Raw genomic sequence first — 19,490 nt, 5'->3', positions numbered from 1 at the left:
TGGCGATGGACTTTGGAATAACCTTTCAAAGTGTAACATAAATGCAACAGTACAGTCCAGTACTAGCTGTTTAGCTTCACATCTCTGTCATAAGTTTAAGACTGTTATTTCTCATGATAATTTCTGTTTATTTTGAAGTATTTTAAGGTGGAAATATCACAGATTGCTCCTCTAAATCAGTGCTAGATACATAGAATAAGAAATCATTAAGATGCTCAATAGTCCTGTGATTGGGATGTCCTTCCTTTTAGAGCACAGGCATCAAATATGCAGCCTGGGGGCCAAATCCAGCCCGCCAAAGGGTCCAGTCCGGCCCGTGGGATTAATTTGTGAAATGTAAAAATTGCACTGAAAATGTTAATCATTTTAGTTCAGGTTCCACATACAGACCAATTCAATCTCAAGAGGGTCGAATCAGTAAAATACTATCATAATAACCTATACATACTCACAACTCCAAATGTTTCTCTTCTAAATGTAAACAATTTATGTCATTGTACTGTATTTACACAAAAACAAACAATCATTTCACAAAAAAACACAACCTGAACAAATATGAAAAATTTGAAATATCTTAAGTGTAAGTTTACCAATATTCTGCCTCTTTACTAAATGTTTTGTGTGTTTGTTGAACCACTGTGATCTGTAAGCTGTAATTTACATGTGTAAATGATAAACTAAGACATAATATTGTTGAAATTGCACTTAGTTTTCTTAAGAATTTCAGTTTGTTCATGTTATTCACATTGTTTTAAAGGACAGTTGGTGGATGCAAACATTGTCATCGGATAATTTTACTTTTTTCGCTCGAAAACATAGAAGAAGATTTGGAGTTGACATTATTTATATATTATTATGTTATTATTTCACTGGTTCGGCCCACTTCAAATCAAATTTGGCCCTGAACTAAAATGAGTTTGACACCCCTGATTTAGAGTACATATAACCTTAATGTCAACCTGGTTACTAACGCTCCTGTTTTGTTTTGGGCTGTCTGTTTTTTGCCTTCCTGTGCTGTATACAAAGCTGCTGAACACTTGAGATTAATAAAGTATCTATCTATCTATCTATCTATCTATCTATCTATCTATCTATCTATCTATCTATCTATCTATCTATCTATCTATCTATCTATCTATCTATCTATCTATCTATCTATCTATCTATCTATCATCATCATCATTATTATTATTATTATAATTATTATTATTATTATTATTATTATTATTATTATTATTTGTTGTTGTTGTTGTTGTTCTTTGCAGTTGTAACATACTATAATGATGCTGTGTGACAACTTATGGAATAACTTGGAGCTGAAACAAGAGTCAGTTATTAGAGGTAAGGAGTTTCTGTGAGTTAAAGAGACGTTAATGGTGTCTGTGCACTTTGTACATTCCATTTCCACATTCCATTTCACTCTACAATAACTCACCTCTGCCTTATCTATCTATCCATCTATCTATACATCCATTTATCCATCTATCTATCTATCTATCTATCTATCTATCTATCTATCTATCTATCTATAGTAAAAGGAACTATCACTGTTATGAGTCAGGAGCTGTGTGTGCGCACCTGTCAGGTATGTATTGTGTGATGAGTTGATGAAGTAGTGTGACAGGGGGAAGCTCATGTCCTCAGACTGATCTAGTTTGTCAGGTGGGATCACTCCGTTCTCATCACTGGAGAGATAACTGGAGAATGCCTGGAGTGAGATGACACCTGGAGGAAAAAAAAACACACAAAATAAAAGGTGATACATCCAAGACCACAGTCTGCGAAAGAAGAGGACGTAGCCACAGTAACATCACCCACTGGTTCGTGGAATGACATTTTTAAGCCTAGAGGAATTTGGGCCATCGCTATTTACCTGAAGTCACTGTATTTGGACCAGAGAGTGGATTTAGGGAAGAGTGACAGGGGAAATTCAGCATGCTTACACTATTTAACAAATAATTTCAGCTATTCGCACAATGGTAACACATACAGTTGTTAATATCTTTTCTTGCTAATTAGCAAGCAATCTGACATAATAATATAAAATCATTAATACTGACATTAGCTGCATGTTACTAGGTTGTAATTAAGAAATGGTGTTTGTCTTGTGTAAGTCTAGAGTCACTTCTTAACCATAACTACAGTAGAGCAATCTGTTATCTGTTGAAAATTAAATGTGCTCGATTAAATATGTTCAATATGCATAAGCTAGTAGGCATCAAACCATCAGAAGCTTCTATTAGTTCTAAAATCTTATTAATGGAACAGGAATTTACCAAACAACCACCACTTATTAAAGCATCTAAGAAACTGACATATACTTCAAAATATTGATTTATTATTTTATACCAAATACATGAGCTAACATTACCTTCCTACATTGTACTAACAGGGTGTTGGGTATTGTATGAAACATATGCAAAACAAAACCAAAGTGTATCTTTGGAACCACAATTACATGAAGAGTAGAGTGAAACAGCTGAGTGGACTGCATCTCTTGCTCACTAACACCTAAACAATGGTCACCTTACATATCTCACCTTGTTCCTTGAGAGTCAGGTGAAAAACTATAAAAAGTCGCATAAATAAACTGGAAATCACTACAGTCTGATCATGTTCAAGCTGCAGAGACGTCTTTAGTGACAGAAAGTTACAATCACCAAACTGTGACTTTCTTTATTCATTCATTTTGGGCAATGAAGGGAGCAAAGGTGATGTTCACCCTAGACGTGTCAACAGTTCATCACAGGGCTGACATACAGGGTGGGGAAGCAAAATTTACAATATTTTGAGGCAGGGATTGAAAGACAGTGTATGACCAGTTAGTTTATTGAAAGTCATGAGAATTTATTTGCCACAAGAAAATTTACATAATAGAAAATGTTTTTATTCTATGTGTCCTCCTTCTTTCTCAATAACTGCCTTCACACGCTTCCTGAAACTTGCGCAAGTGTTCCTCAAATATTCAGGTGACAACTTCTCCCATTCTTCTTTAATAGTATCTTCCAGACTTTCTCGTAATAGTTTTGCTCATAGTCATTCTCTTCTTTACATTATAAACAGTCTTTATGGACACTCCAACTATTTTTGAAATCTCCTTTGGTGTGACGAGTGCATTCAGCAAATCACACACTCTTTGACGTTTGCTTTCCTGATTACTCATATGGGCAAAAGTTTCTGAAAAGGTATGGATAATAGTGTTAGGTATGATTATGACATCAATATATGTTTGGTTTCAAAACAATTGACGTAGTGCCTGCTGAGAAAAAACAATTAAATGTTCATTGTAAATTTTGCTTCCCCACGCTGTATACAGATGAACCACTGTTTGCTCTCACAGTCACACCTATGGGTGATTTACATTGACCAGTTAAAATATTACTGCATGTGTTTGGATGGTAAAAAGGAAGCTGGAACACAGAAACTCCACACAGAAGGAGGAAACAGTGCTAACCATTGCACCACCGTACCCCTGTGACTCTGTTGACTTGTAAAAGTTTCTTTCAGACTGGCAAACATCATACTTGTTTCTTGCCATTGGTAATACAATTTTTTTTTCCAAAATAAGGTCCCAAGGGGCATATCCAGAAGGGCAGGACTTTGTCTCTTCATTAGCCCATAATGTCCATCTCATGAGTCGATGATGAATCCAGGAAAAAAAAAAAAAAAACATTTCAGGGTTCCTACAGGTTTAAAGGAGTGACATTTTGCTTTTTGAAATGGAACTATGCATTTTAAAACATTTTGCTGTGGTTTACATAAACTGTAAATGCTATGCTTGGGTCTGAATTCTTCATTAATTCAACTCCACAGGTCCATCTTCAACCCTATTTCTGAGTAATGACACCAGAAAGGTCATTTTGAGCCGTTCAGCCACTTGAGTTCATAAATACAAACAACAACTGAACATTTTAGGTAATCAGCTCAAAGTCTGGACATATTTTCAGTATGAACTACAACCGCTGCTGCTGATAAACAATTATAGTGTACTCGGAGAAATGTTCGTCCAAAGTCTTGACCTTATCTGTGGGTTGTAGGGCTGTAGAAATCCATTCGATTTTTGCCAGAATGAATATAAAAATAGCTTTGCAGCAGCTGGAGGGTTCAAATTCAAACTTTTTGGACTATTAGGGTCCTCAAATACACAAATAAATGTACCACAGACTAATAAAAGTGGGTTTAGCAAAATATGACCCCTTTAAAGTTAAATTTAAAACTTTTTAAGACCTTTTTAAGACTACTTAGAACATAATTTAATGCCCATTTCACAGCCAAACTGGCAAAAATTTGTGACTCTTAGAATTTAGGAAAAAAGTATTTATTTACTCCAATGCCTTGATTTCCCACCGTTTCTAGTCATTTCTCACCGCAGGCTTCAAAGTTAGTGTTAACTGGTTCCTAAATTCAGTATAAAATGTGGGGTTGGAATGGGTAGAACTGAGTCTAACATTACTTTCTTTGTGGCTTCAACATTTCCCAGGGTGCCCACCTTATTGTCAGAAGGCCCTTAAGTCAGATAATTAGATTAGATTTGTTGATATAACTTACTCTAACCCTATTCTAACTAACTGACCTTCTAGTTTTCTGACTAATGGGCCCTCTGACAATAGGGCACCTCCCATTTCTGAGACACATTTAAACACAATACAGTAAACAAGTTTACAGCAACATAACTTAAGACCTATCATATCAAATGTAATACCTTTTCAAGACTTTTCAGGACTTTTAAGACTTTTTAAGACCATGTTTTTGTACAGTGCATTTCCTATTTCTAGAGAGCTTTTTTAAAGTGAGTCATTTGGAGTCAGGATATTTATGGTGCAGGGATTGGAGGCATACTAAAATATAATGAATGAATGAATGAATGAATTTATTTTGGTTTTACATCAATTATTGTACTTTGTACATTAATAGCAATAAACATAAAAACCAAAAAAGAATAGGCTAGAAGCAAAAGCTTAGTTTTTTGCCTATCCTGTTCACCTAATACACTGCTTACATCCACTTAAATATGATGCATCAAGCGATCATACCATAAGCGATCATACCATAATTTAAAAAAAAAAATCAACAACAACAAAAACATATCTACCATCTCAATTCAATATTTCTAAATCCTTTGAAACTTAAGGCACTTTTTTTTTTTTTTACTTCATCAAAGGAGGGAATAACTTAAATGCATCATAAGGTCCATTCCATAATTTCACACCCACAACCCCAGTCCATCTAGACTTCACATTTGTCCTCATTTTAGTCCACTTACTAATATGAAAATCTCTGAAATTATATATGTAATATACTTTTATAATATACTTTAAAAATGATTCTGCATTAGTTTCAGTTTGAAGGTGTGATTGTTGCAACACACATTCAACAGATTTTATCTTATGCATCCTTAATTATCCCATTCAGTGTCTTTTTTAATACTGGGACAGTTTCCTCCAGCAGAAGCATCTTAAAGTGTCCAGGTTTCAGATTTACCTTGTTTCAGCTGTGCCTGGTCGTGCTGGTAGCGCTCCATCAGAGTGTGTGTCTGTGCAGAACGGAGAGGCGGGTAGAGGATTTCATTCAGCCTCGGGTCTCTCTGCTTATTATTAATGAACTCTGTCATCTGATCGACTGACAGCGTCCCATCATCCCCTCCTCTACAGGAAACAAGAGGGTCAGGGATGACGTGTGGAGTTAGTACAGTCGATAAAAGACGCAGGCTAATGGAAAGACGACGAAATGTTATTTATTATTCTGATCATATCAAAGAATGTGGCCTGAAGCAAATGACAGCACACTTAAAAGCTCATTTTGTAACGTACTTCCTTGGGTATTAATCAGCTTTGAACTAATCAGAGGCCGGCAGATGCAGTGATGGATTTTCTGAATACTTACTGCAGTTTAAAGATGCTGCTGAGCTCAGGTCTAGGACACAAACTGTCCAAGAAGCTCCTGTAAACTTCATATGTAAAATCTTCCAGTTTAATACTGTCGCCCTGTCAAGTATAAGACATGTAAACATTTAAATGTAAGAATTAAAAAACATCCTAATCTTTGATTTATTTCCCCACTGGTTCTCCATCACAAAGAATATTTTTTATCTTTCACAGGAATATTCAGTGTGAGATAAAAGGTGCGCTGAAGATGTAGCTCTTGCAATGTTGCTTGTCATTGGTTCTTTGAAAACTCGGTAACCTAGATATTTGAACTCATTTCACCCGTTCATGCAATGTGAGTCATTTTGAACATAAAGCATCAGAAAAAAAGACTCAACTGCAAATGGAAATGTAGGTAAAATAATTCCAATAAAACCACCAGTATATCAGTGAATCAGATGCAAATATATGTACCTTAAGTGTCTAGAAGCATTTATTTTCTTTAGGTAGCTATTAATAATAAAAGGAGTGATTTAAAGTGATTACCCGTCCGTAAGGCAGTTTGCAGTTCTCCAAGGCATTCTCTACTCTCTTCCTGTCTGATGAAAACAGGCGAACAATGCTGCAATAAACAACGACATGGCTCCATTATCTGCTCATTCCTAACCACACAATGCCACCAGCCCAGAACCTACAGTTTTACCTCCAAGAATATCTCATCCAGACAGTGCCCTCTAATTAACCACCCATGATTCAGTCCCCCCAAAATCTTCTCTGCTGACTGAACCTTCATCCCCAAAACAGAACTTCAAAACACACCTAAAAAGAACCCTGATGCATTCCTGTCAAACCTTCTTATGGACTACACCTGCACCTTAAGGTTGGAAGATATATGTCTGTTTATGCTGAGCTTGTGTTGGACTCTATTTGTTTCTGGGAGATGGAAGTTTGTTGCCACTAGCATCTAAATCTTTTGTGACATCTGACTTATTATTACACTCCGTTCATCAAACATTAACCTCCTATCCATCCCCCGCTCCAACTTCTCAACAAAAGGCGACCGTGCTTTTGCTATTCTGGCCCCAACCCTCTGGAATAGTCCTCCTCATCACATCAGATCATCAGATTCTATAGACACCTTCAAGTGACTCTTAAAAACTCACTTTTATAAACAAGCATTTCATTAAATCTCTTCTGTTTACGCCCCAGTGAATTCATGTTACTGACTTGACTTCTTCCCTGGAGTCTCTGTGCTTTATCACCTCACAGGTTTTCCCAGGATCATCACCGGTTTTTCCCTGGATCTTCACAGGTTTTCCTAAGATCATCTGGACCTGCTGCTGTGGTCCTGCCTCTCTCCACCTTTATCGTCATCACTCACTTACCATATAGTTACGATAGTTTTTATTATACTGTTCCATACATGTTCTAGTTCGGTTATTTGTGCATGTGTCTCCACCTACCTCCCCCCTCTCCACCCTCTCCCCCAGTCTCTCTCTATCTCTATCGCTCTCTCTTTTCTCCTCCTTTACTTTCTCGCTTTAACCCCAACTGGCCAAGGCAGACGGCCATCCTTCAGGAGTCTGGGTCTGCTCGAGGTTTCTGCTGTTAAAGGGAAGTTTTTCCTCGCCACTGTCACCAGTCATAAGTGTTTGCTCCTGGAGGATTCTGTTGGGTTTCTGTAAATTGGCTTAAAATTTGATTTGATTTGATTTATCTCCCCTTTATGTGAAGCACTTTGTAACTTGTTGTTTTAAAAAGTGCTATATAAATAAAGCTTTACTTACTTACTTACTATAATTTTTTTTTTTCTTCTAATTGCCACCTTCCCATATAAGTGAAAAAATACAACATGACAACAAAAGTGAAAACATAAACTAGCTTTGCCTCTGGAAACAATGAAATCCAGTGAAATGCAACAGAAACTGGACTGCCTGTTTTTAAAGAGAGTAGACAGTCTACATTTATATTTACATTAGAGTATTCAGGGTCACATTTCTTCATCATGTGGATGGAGCTTCTACTGACACTGGGTTACCCTCTAGTATACATTTTCAAGCAAACAAAACAAATGATTTTGTATTACTACATCTGTGGGTTAGCTAGCTAACAGTTGCAGAACACACTGTACGTTTTAATTTTGACCACATTTAGATAAAATATGGTGTTAATCACTTGTAAATCACCCAAGATTTCATCTCAGTCTAAACATTTGACAGAACCACATTTTCATCATTGTACTTGATAGTGCCCTTAGCATTTCTAAGCTAAGAGTAGCTAACATGTTGTTTCATCTGTATAGGAGCAGAAGTAAAAACTGAACCAAATCCTTTACATAGAAATCAGTCTACAGGTTACTGAGGATGTGGGCAACAAAGAGAGATGTTACAGATGGAATTAACTTGACAATCAGCTCTGATGCTCTAATATATGGGTCTCAAATATGCAGCCCAGGTGCCAAATGCGGCCCGCCGAAGGTTCCAATCCGGCCCACGGGATGAATTTGCAAAGTGCTGTTGAACTAATTTTAGTTCAGGTTCCACATACAGACCAATATGATCTCAAGTAAAATAACAGCATAACAACCTACAAAAAATAATGACTCCATATTTTCTTCTCGATTAGATGTGAAAAAAACAAAAAACAAACATTACATTATGTCTGTGAATAATGGCAACTTCAAATTTTTTCTTTGTTTTAGTGCAAAAAATAACATTAAACTATGAAAATATTTACATTTACAAACTATCCTGTAACAATAAAATGTGAATAACCTGAACAAATATGAACAACCTGAAATTTCTAAAGAAAATGAAGCACAATTTTAACAGTTTTCTGCTTGTTATGAAGTGTTTAGTGTCTTTGTAGATCCGATCCATAATGCACATGTATAAATGATAAGTTGAGGCATAATGTTGTTAAAATTTTACATATTTTTCTTAGGAAATTTCATTTTTTTCAGGTTATTCAGATCTTTTTTGTTTGGATAGTTTATAAAAGTAAGTATTTTTATAATTTAATTGAGGTTTTTTTTGCACAAAAACAACAAAAATTTGGAGTTGTCATTTATAGATTGTTATGTATTATTTTACTGGTCTGGCCCACTGGAGATCAAATCGGGCTGAATGTGGCCCCTGAAGAAAATGAGTTTGAGACCCCTGCTCTAATATACGGGTACTTCATTTTAGTTAAAGGTTCAATATTTAACGGTGGCACATGCCTGTGTATTTAAATGTGAAGTTTGTGTTAGAATCTGTTTTATGCTGGGAGCCGTGTTTTTTTGTTTGTTTGCTATTTTCTCAGAAAATAACTGTCTATCACTGTGTCTCAAATTGAGTACTTCTGTTAGTACATTTATAGGCTGTAGACTATATATGTACAATGTGCAGATTTTGAAAAGTGACGTTTTCACTACACAACCATGATGCCAATTATTGCAGGTGAGAAAAATCCACTGTTCCACACTTGACATTTTGAGTTAACATCCAGGTATTCATAGCGCATTGCATTGTACGACAACTGAAAAGTGTGAACTTGCACAACAAAACCTAAATCTAAGTACATAACCAGTGATTTGAGATGCACTGTATGTTGCAAACATCCATGGGAAAAACCACAATCCACTGATTTGTATGTAGTTGAATGAGGTTCAGTTCTGCTAAACTCCTTAACCTTGCTTCTGAAATTGTTGCTCCTATAAACAGGGGAGAACAGTAGCTAATGTTAGCAATGGAGAAATGAAGTTAGCTACCATTAAGGATGTAACGATTACCAGTATAATGATAAACCGCGGTAAAATTGCAGACAGTTAGTATTATCATTTAAATTCTAATTATCATGATAACCGTGTTTGATTACTGCACTTTTCCGGAGAGAACGCCTATGTAAAGATCTGCTTTTATGTCAAATATTTAAGTATAGTTTTAATTTATTACAATTTTGATTTTCTATACCGAATATTTCGAACCAATATTCACTTTTAAAGTCTTTGAAAAGGTTCGTTAAGAATCTTTTTGTTATTTATGCAATAAAGTATATAAATTTTTCAAATCAGATTTTATATATTATTTTGTGTTTTCTGGCCTTTTGTGTTGATATAGTAGGTTAAAGTGAAAAAATAATAGGCGGATGATATAAATAGAGTTGTGCTGAAAAATAAGATACCAAACATGGGTATAGTAAACATTTGTTTATATAGTATATAAAGGCAAAATCAAAAGTACTGAAAAATGGCCAAAATAGGCTCAGACCACTAAGGGTTAATATTTGAATGTTTCTGCCAACAGAAGGTACATTTTGCCTACTATTTTATTTATTTATTTATTTTTAAATACAACTTGGTTAAATTATTTCAGTGTGTGTATAAGTACTTTTTGAACATTTTGAGCACAATTTCAACAATACCGCGATAATAATGATAACCGTGATAATTTTGGTCACAATAACCGTGATATGAAATTTTCATATCATTACATCCCTAGCTACCATCAACAAATAACTGCACAAAACAGGCTCTAGCACAGACTACCCATAAGCACATGAGCAGGCACAAATCCTACTTAATGAATCTTTAAATGCTAGAATGTCACCTAAAACTAATTTTCAGCACACAGAAAAAAACTGGTAAATCTTCTTCAAAACTCATGAGTTTTGAAGAAAGTTGCACCTAAGTATCTCAAATTTTAAAATGTCTCATACGTCTTCCCCAAATGCACGTGTTATTCCTCAACTTCCAAGATAGCACCTGACCTTAATTCTGCTCTTGGTTTGCTTCGAAAGTACAGCTTTCCCTCATAATTGCAATTTCCGTCTTATGCACCGGCAGTAGTTGTTACCAGGTCAGTGCTGAATTAAGCACCTTCTTGATTGTCCCTGTTTTTGCTTTCCCAAGTGCACATGGAATTAAGTTTATTTTTGGAAGCAAGGGACGAGAAAGAGCAAAGTTTAGGTTTTTTCAAGCCTCTGCAGGTTTCATCAGGCTACTTCCTCACAGTCAGCCATCTACTGCAACATGTGCCTGAAAAGTTAACACTGACATACAGAACAAGTATTATCATCAGGAACTTACTTTTTGACAGGAATTCTCCCCTCTGCATTCGGTTGGAGGGTTAATTTAACATACCTGAAAGGAAGAAACAGAAACTAAACATTAGACACACTCCAACAGTATAATGACTATTTTACTTGTACTTACAACTTCTACAAAGGCAAAGGAGTTTTTAAAAATCAAATCAAAAGGATTATCTCATAATTGACACTAAAATTAGATGCAGAGCATAGTCGTTTACACAACCTTCAACTGAAACAACAAGAATTAACTGGAAAATACATGGAAAGCATAGGAACAAGCCAACACATGAAAAACTAAAGAAAAATTTTTTTTTTTTGTTTTAAAGGCCATTTATCTGTCAAAATTATCGTCCCTGCTAATTTCACAAATGTCAGCATTTTACTGTTTGTGGGACAAAATAAAGAAAGGAAGACATTATCTTCCAGAGAATTGGGATATGGATTTGTTACAGTTTTGTCCTATTTTATATAGATCTTATATAACATGAATCTAACTTCTACATCTACTTCATCTGCACAACCACCAGCCAAATGTAAATGAACAGTGTGTAGGATTTAGTGGCATCTAGAGGTGAGCTTTAAGATTTTAAGCAACTCTTTTTTGGTTTTTTTTTTTCGATATATTAAGCCTTGTTTTTCTATATAATGGTAGTGAGTACAGTATTATCCAACCATTGTTTTCAGTTTAACAGATGTCTCTTTTGTCATTGTGGGTTATAGGGAATATGCTTTTTAACCCAGACGTCTCCAAATTGGTGGTGGTTCTGAGTGGTGGTGGGTTATCATAGGTTAAATAGGGCCAGAGTGTACCGGAGTTCAATCCTCACCAGAGTTTAGCTCACTCTCCTTCAATGTAAAACAACCCTCTACTATCCCCAATTTCTGTCATTCAATTTCATTTCCTGATAAACGAAATAAACTATGAAATAATTTTATTTCATTTTTACATGTTGCATTGACCAAACACTGTATTCTGACCATCTGTATGAGGCTTAGATTACTGTTCAGTGTAACTGCTGTACTGCATTTTATCTTCATGCAGCTTTGTAATGTGCAAATAAAGAACTTCTTATTGTTGCCTGATTAAATTAAAAAGATTATAAATTGAGAAGTATTAACATCCTCATTACTTAGACAACTATTCAATCACACAGCCTACACATTAAAACCCAACAACAAAAAAACTAAACATATTACATAAGTTGTGGGCAGTGTGAGGGCAATATATTGTAGATGCTCGTGAAATAAGATGACCATTGACCGTAGGCTACACAAGGGCTCCCCCTCCTCACAAAAGCCCATTTAACTACTGGTTATCCAATACACTCAATACAACTAAAATTAGTTCTGTTTGCACTGTGTCATCTTTGTTCTTGTGGATCTTAGGTGCATCATATAAATATGCGGCACCCTCTGTAAATTCTAAGGTAACAAAAGCACAGCGCTTCATATTTTCAGCCACTTTTGCGGTTTTAAAAAGACCATAACTTTGTGCCCAAACTAGAGAAGCTAAATATAAATTTAAAAAAATTTAAAAACCTGTTATCAGCAAACATTTGGCCACAAAGGCCAGTTACTTTCAGTGAGAAGAGAAAAAGTTGGGGCTCTAGAATGAATCTGCACAGTGGCGAAAGTCTGCAGAATGTTACTGGCAACAAGATTATTAATATGTAGTTCCTCTATCTCACAGGCGTCAAACATGCGGCCCGGGGGCCAAATCCGGCCCGCCAAAGGCTCCAGTCCGGCCCTTGGGATGAATTTGTGAAATGCAAAAATTACACTGACGATATTAAAAATCCTTTTAGTTCAGGTTCCATTTTCAGACTAATTCAATCTGAAGTGGGTCAGACCAGTCAAATACTGTCATAATAACATATAAATAATGAGAACTTCAAATATTTCTCTTTGTAAATGTAAATATTTTCATATATTTACACTAAAACAAAATAGAATTTCGCAAAAAATGTGAATAACCTGAACGAATATGAACAACCTGAAACTTCTAAAGAGAAATAAGTACAATTTTAACAAGATTCTGCCTGTTATTAAATGTTTTCTGTGTTTGTAGATCCACTGTGATCTGTGAGTTATAATGTACATGTGTAAATGACAAACTGAGGCAGAATATTGTCAAAATTACACTTATTTTTTCAGTTTGTTCATGTTCTTCACATCTTTTAAAAGGATAGTTTGTATATGTAAACCTGCTTATAATGCAAATTAACTTTTTTTGCTCTAAAACATGGAGAAAAATTTGGGTTGACATTATTTACATATTATTATGTTCTTATTTTACTGGTTCAGCCCACTGCAGATCAAATTTAGCTGAATCTGGCCCCTGAACTAAAATGAGTTTGACACCCCTGCTCTATCAGTTAGCATTAGCATTAGCATTAGCTACAAAGAAACCAACACACAAGTGGCAGATTGTGAATATTGGTGTATATTCAAGATGTAATAATAATAAAATAATAATACATCACACTTATATAGTGCTTTTTTGGACAGTCAAAGACGCTTCACAAACAAATAAAACAAAAAGAAAAAAGAGAAAAACAGAGAGGCTCAGGAAAATGCAAGTTTGAACAGGTGAGTTTTGAGTAGTAATTTGAAGTTTGTATTGAGTCTGAGTTCCTGATGTATTGTGGGAGTGTTGTGAAACTAATGCAATAATATAACTTTATAAATGCTGCTTGTGTGCTTTACTTCATTGAAATTGCATTTGTGTGAAAGCCATTTGATGGAGGCATGATTTTTTTGATTTTTTTTGATTGATGATTTTTTTTTTTTTTTTTTTTTAACAAATAATCAAATATTTGTCAACATTATGATTAAAATCACTAAATAAGCCAGTTAATAATTATTACATATTTCATAATACATGGAGGAAAATAAAAGCTAAAATAACACTTAATCATGGGAATGTGTTCAACTTCAGTCAAATTTGGGCAATTTGATAAACAACGGGAAACTTAATCTGTGTGAAACATGTTGGTATAATATTATACTTACGCTTTCAGCAAACTGTGGTCTCTGTTGAGATTGTGGCTCAGAAGGTTGGAAGACAAAGAAAACACTTCTTCACACCACACCTAACAAAACCAGACTCATCATCATCATCATCATCATCATCATCATCATCATCATCATCATCATCATCATCATCCTGTCCCCGTCAGTCACTGTATTCAGCTCAGTACCTTTGCTTCTTCCTCCTGTGTAGCAATGAAGTTGAGCTGGTTGACATTGACAAGATCTGAAGCAGTAACCACGGTAACCATGCGGTTTTCCAGCCGACCAACCAGGTTCCCCACATCTAGCAGCTCCCGCAGCTTGGCCTCCTATTGGACGAGACAGAATGAAAGCTGTCAGCTAAAACAGATCCACGCCGGAGGCACACGGAGGAGGTGATGAGAGGAGGAGGAAAGTGTATCTATTTAGGCCAGTTTATGGGATTCATACTTTTAAACAGTTAAATGTCACTGCATCTTAGAGCAAGAGCAACACGTTTTAACTGAGCGTTTCTGTCAGTTTGTCATGAAACTGCAGTTTTTACTAGCTTTCTTGTATGGAATCTGTGTCAGTGATTTCTTTATTCTAGTAATAGCATTTGTCATGTTGTGTTTGCCTTTTGGAGAGAGGTTTGCATGATATAAACTGGATTTTTAACTGGAGTATTGCATAATTTTACAAAGATAAATAGAGATATTTTAATCAAATTAAAAATGTAATTTGAATTTAATTTTGTTCATGGTGTCTTTGTAAAGCTGTTGGCGAGGATTCCTTTAAGATCAGCTACTTTATCTTGGAACGGATCCAATAACTTCCCTATTTGCATTGACTGATAACACAAATGCAATTTTTTTCCTTGGCTCTGCATATTCTGTCAGTTTTCTTTAGCACAAGTGGAAAGTGACATTTCATGTGCCAATCCACTGTGATATGGAAATATGTGAGATTCTTGAGTTATTTCCCACAGATGAAATTGGTTCTTGGCTGCCCATTATGCCAAACAAGTCATAAATGTGAGAAACCAAGTACTTGGAACAAATTTGACAAAATGTCATCAGGAAATAATCAATCTATCCACCGCAATTTGGCATTAGACAGTTCACTATTTGCAAACTACATTTACAGTCAAAACACAGTTAAGTCAAGGCCCACATACTGCAACGTTGAACATAAATTAGAATCTGAAAAGTCATGAACAAATCATCCTCTAAGCCTGCATTAATATATTACTTCATTGAATTGAATTATTATACATTGAATTAATTATATATGAAATTAAACTGAAAAAGAACCACACTTTTTCTCTGCAGGAATATTTTGACTTATGTCTTAACTTAATTTTCCAATAATTTGGGCATAAATACAGTTTATTTATCTTATCTTCTTATCTTGAATACATTATCTTCAGGCATAAAAGGAAAGAAAAATGACAAACACTGTTAAGAAAATAAACACCAATTTCTACGTGACAAAATACTGTAAATACAAAAGCACTAGAAAAACAGTGGAAAGACATTACTGAAGATTTGTGACCATCATGATTAAAAAAAACAAACAAAAACAAACTGCAGTCAGAAGGATAGGATTGTAATCCAGCTGCCACTGAACAACATGTTTTATATTTTAAATTAAACTTTCATTTGATTAATGAAATACAATGACTGAATTGAAGTAATAAGTACAGAATATGATAGTAGAACAACATAAATTAAAGCAGGAAAACCCACAGTACAAACATAAAAGCACATAAAACAGAGGGATTAGCTGCTGAGAAAAGCCAAACTTAAAAAAAAAAAGATAAAACATATAAGACAGACTGCCAAGTCTGAAGTCTGAGGAAAAGGTTTGTGTTCGAAACGTTACACGGCAATTAAAATCCTTCAACGTCAGTTTTCTACTCTGCTGAGAATTCAGTGAAGCACAACGGAACTACAAACTGAATGACTAAAATATCAGTAGCCCGCTGCATAACAAGAGCGCTGTGAGGTCACTGAGAGGCTGCAGGCAAGTACACAGCAGAGCCCTGTGATGTAGAGGTTAAAGGTCAAGTATTGGTGAGAGGAGACAGACAGGTGGACGTACCTTAGGTGTTTTGCTGCTCCTTCCTGTTCTGACATCTTTTACGAGGGTCAGGTCTAACAACTCTGTCTCCTATTGAAATCAAACACACACACGATCAGCTGTCATGGATAAATGCTTCATCCTGTTTCCTGCTAAGGATTTAAAAACCACCTGCAGAGACGCTGTATGTGTCTGTGAGTCACAGACAGTGGCTGCTTCCTCTTTGCATTACTTATTCTGAGCTCCTCAAACTGATTTTTATCCCTATATACAAGATATACTTAATTTATCTCCCAAGGGGGACTTTTTTTTTTACATATACATATGTAAAATTAATGACTAACTTGAAAGCAGTATTGATATGGTAGTTCTTAGCAGTGAATAAAACCACATAAAATCATCACCAATCAACATGTAAGTGAATCAGTAATAGCTTCATCAGTTCGTCCTGGTTTGGACGCAGTATGCAGTCTCTACTGTAAGTGTCTTTCAATCTAAACAACAGTAAATCATTACGTCTTGCAGGTCCACAGCTTCTGTTATTACCCCTAACAATAAATCCATTGAACATATACAGGACACTGAGTAACAGAATGTACACCATTTCACCATTTCATTAAAAGAGTCGATAGTTCTAGTACACCACATTTATTAATGTCTCAATCATTTTATTGAAATGGATGCAAGTAATATTAAATGTTAACATTAACTTAATAAACAGGATACAGCATCAATGACAACCAGAAATAGACCGGTACAGATTTTTATGGATTTCAACATCCTTGTAAACACACACACATAAAGCTGGAATAAAATATTTTTCACTTCTTCTCATGAAATGATTGTGACAAAGTAATTTATTCTTCACAGATAAAGCAGATAAACTGGGACTCGGTATGAAATCATTGCACTTGATCAAAGGTGATTACTGATGTGTATAGGAATAAAAAGAGGAAGACAAATGATTCTAACTTTATAGGTAAGGGTGCATAATATAATAGTAGACAAGTCAATAAAGAATACAAAATAAGCATAATAATATTTATATATTTCATTCCAGGAATGTTATGATACATTGCAGTAAAAGGTGGAGACACCACCTCCACCATTTACAATTAAAGTAGTGCTATGCAACATGGCCATGAAAGTATGTTTTTAGCAGTAGTTCTGTTTTTTTGTTTTTTGTTTTTTTTTTGTTTATTTTTGTACCTGCCTACATGAACTCCAAATTTGAAATAGTTCTTATGATTAAATTAAGGTGCATATGTGCAATATTGACAACAAGAATAAGAATGCCTACGTACAATACTTAACAAAATAAATACAATTTTGAAGTGTTTATGTGAAATGAATGTTGGGGTTTGTGTTGGGGGCCACTTATTTGTTGATTTTACTGAACTAATGTTGTACTGTGATGCTGTTGAAGCAGAGTGGAATTAAGGATCTAAAGTAGAAAGGGAGAGTGGGAGATGTGCAGGAAAGGGCCCAGACTGGAGTCCAAACCTATACCAGGTGAGTCCAGGTGGTCCTCATCCAACTTTTGTTTCACATTAGATCTGAGTTTTATCCCTGGTTGGAACATCTCTGTGTAGAATTTGCATGTTCTTCCTGTTATATGGGTTTACTCTCAGCCCCCTAGGTTCCCTCAAAAACAAAACCATGCATGCTATGTTAACTCTACTGCCACCGGTAGCTTAGTGCTGCTACTTAACCAAGGCATTGGATTGGATCTAGAGTCTGTCCCTTTTTCCTCTGTGTGGCAGGGACATACTGTAGACCTAATGCAGAGCTGCAATCTCCTTTTAGAGGCAGCAGAGTGAACTTCAAAAACTTTTGATATCAGTGTACAGCAGGGGTCTCAAACTCATTTACTTTCAGGGGTCACATTGAGCGCCATTTGATCTCAAGTGGGCCAGACCAGTAAAATAATAGCAGAATAACCCATAAATAATGTCAACTCCAAATTGTTGTCTTTGTTTTAGTGCAAAAAAACCCCATTAAATTATGAAAATACTTACTTTTATAAACTATCCAAACAAAAAAAAGATGTGAACCTGAAAAACAATTTAATTTCTTAAGAAAAATAAGTGCAATTTTAACAATATTATGCTTCAACTTATCATTTCTACATGCATTATGGATCGGCTCTACAAAGACACTAAACACTTAGTAACAGGTAGAAAAACTGTTAAAATTGTGCTTAATTTTCTTCAGACATTTCAGGTTGTTCATATTTGTTCAGGTTATTCATGTTTTATTGTTACAGGATAGTTTGTAAATGTAAATATTTTCATAATTTAATGTTATTTGTTTGCACTCAAACAGACAAAAATTTGAAGTTGTCGTTATTTATAGGCATAATGTAAGATTTTTTTTTTTTTTTTCACATCAAACCGAGAAGAAAATATGGAGTCATTATTTTTTGTAGGTTTTTATGCTGTTATTATTTTACTGTAGATTATATTGGTCTGTATGTGGAACCTGAACTAACAAATTCCACACCCCTGACTGGAATTTTTGCACTTCTAAGTCATCACACATGCTGGGCTGGAACCTTTGACGGGCTGAATGTTTGAGACCCCTGGTGTACAGGCTGTAATAGGGTTCACTATCATTGACTAATAATTTATTCACATCAAAAACCTCACATAAGCATGCACAAATCTTGCCAAATGAACCACAAATTAACGTATTGAACCTTAAATTAAAGGTCACTATAAAGCAAAGACTGGAAAAAATCATACAATTTGTTGAACATGAAAGTTCATCAATTTTTTTTTTTTTTTTTATTTTCCTCTTTGACTTAAAACAAAATCCACATCATAATGCCCATTATGCAGGACACTGGAGTAAGTGCGTGTTATACCTTATTTTGGTCAGTCCAGTAGAGGTACAGTCCATGTGAATCCACATACAGAGTCACTGGACTCACTGTAGACAGATCCTACCAAAAAAAAACAACAAAAAAACAGGTGTCACAAGTAGTAAACATCAGAAATTAAAGGCAAAGTTTTATGTTTTCAACAGCAACCACTTAGCTGGCTTGTCCCAGTCTCTTGTCTTATGTCTGTTTTGTCCCACTGTGTTGTCATGTCCTGTCCCTGTACACTTTTGTCTATATGAGATAGAGGGTATGCACATACGTCACTTTCCCCCCTGGGCCACGCCCCTCTAAATCAGACTGAGTGGCAGAAACCAACCTGCTCAACATGACAGAGTATAGCAGTAAACACAGCGAGACCGGGAAAATGTGAAATATGAAATTAAATGAAGGACAATTGGACTGGACATGGATCCGTACGAGCTACCAAAGAACAAGTGGTCCACGAACACTGACATGTGGACAGAAATGGAGTATCCTGACATCCACTGTGTAGGGGATCATCACTATTTGTACCTGAAACAAATATACATGGTTTCATCATTACTGACAACCAGGGTCCAAAACTAGGCAGAGAACCAGCTGATCCAAAGTGCATTTAC

General features: G+C 35.4%; 1 protein-coding gene across 1 annotated transcript in view; it reads right to left on the bottom strand.

Moving 5' to 3' along the window:
- Positions 1-19,490, bottom strand: part of plcb1 (phospholipase C beta 1) — a 72,688-nt gene that overhangs the window by 39,756 nt on the left and 13,442 nt on the right. Inside the window, exons 2-10 of the mRNA XM_030156818.1 lie at positions 18,874-18,951; positions 16,029-16,097; positions 14,135-14,275; positions 13,947-14,026; positions 10,933-10,986; positions 6,411-6,486; positions 5,884-5,984; positions 5,482-5,645; positions 1,579-1,725 (exon numbers count right to left, since the gene is read on the bottom strand). Coding sequence (XP_030012678.1) covers positions 1,579-1,725; positions 5,482-5,645; positions 5,884-5,984; positions 6,411-6,486; positions 10,933-10,986; positions 13,947-14,026; positions 14,135-14,275; positions 16,029-16,097; positions 18,874-18,951 — 910 coding nt within the window. The remainder of the gene's footprint in view (positions 1-1,578; positions 1,726-5,481; positions 5,646-5,883; positions 5,985-6,410; positions 6,487-10,932; positions 10,987-13,946; positions 14,027-14,134; positions 14,276-16,028; positions 16,098-18,873; positions 18,952-19,490) is intronic.

The sequence above is a fragment of the Sphaeramia orbicularis genome, chromosome 15, assembly GCF_902148855.1.
Source record: "Sphaeramia orbicularis chromosome 15, fSphaOr1.1, whole genome shotgun sequence".
In the NCBI taxonomy this organism is placed as follows: Eukaryota; Metazoa; Chordata; class Actinopteri; order Kurtiformes; family Apogonidae; genus Sphaeramia; species Sphaeramia orbicularis.
The sequence above is the reverse complement of the archived record's forward strand: the minus strand, read 5'-3'. Positions and strand labels throughout refer to the sequence as shown.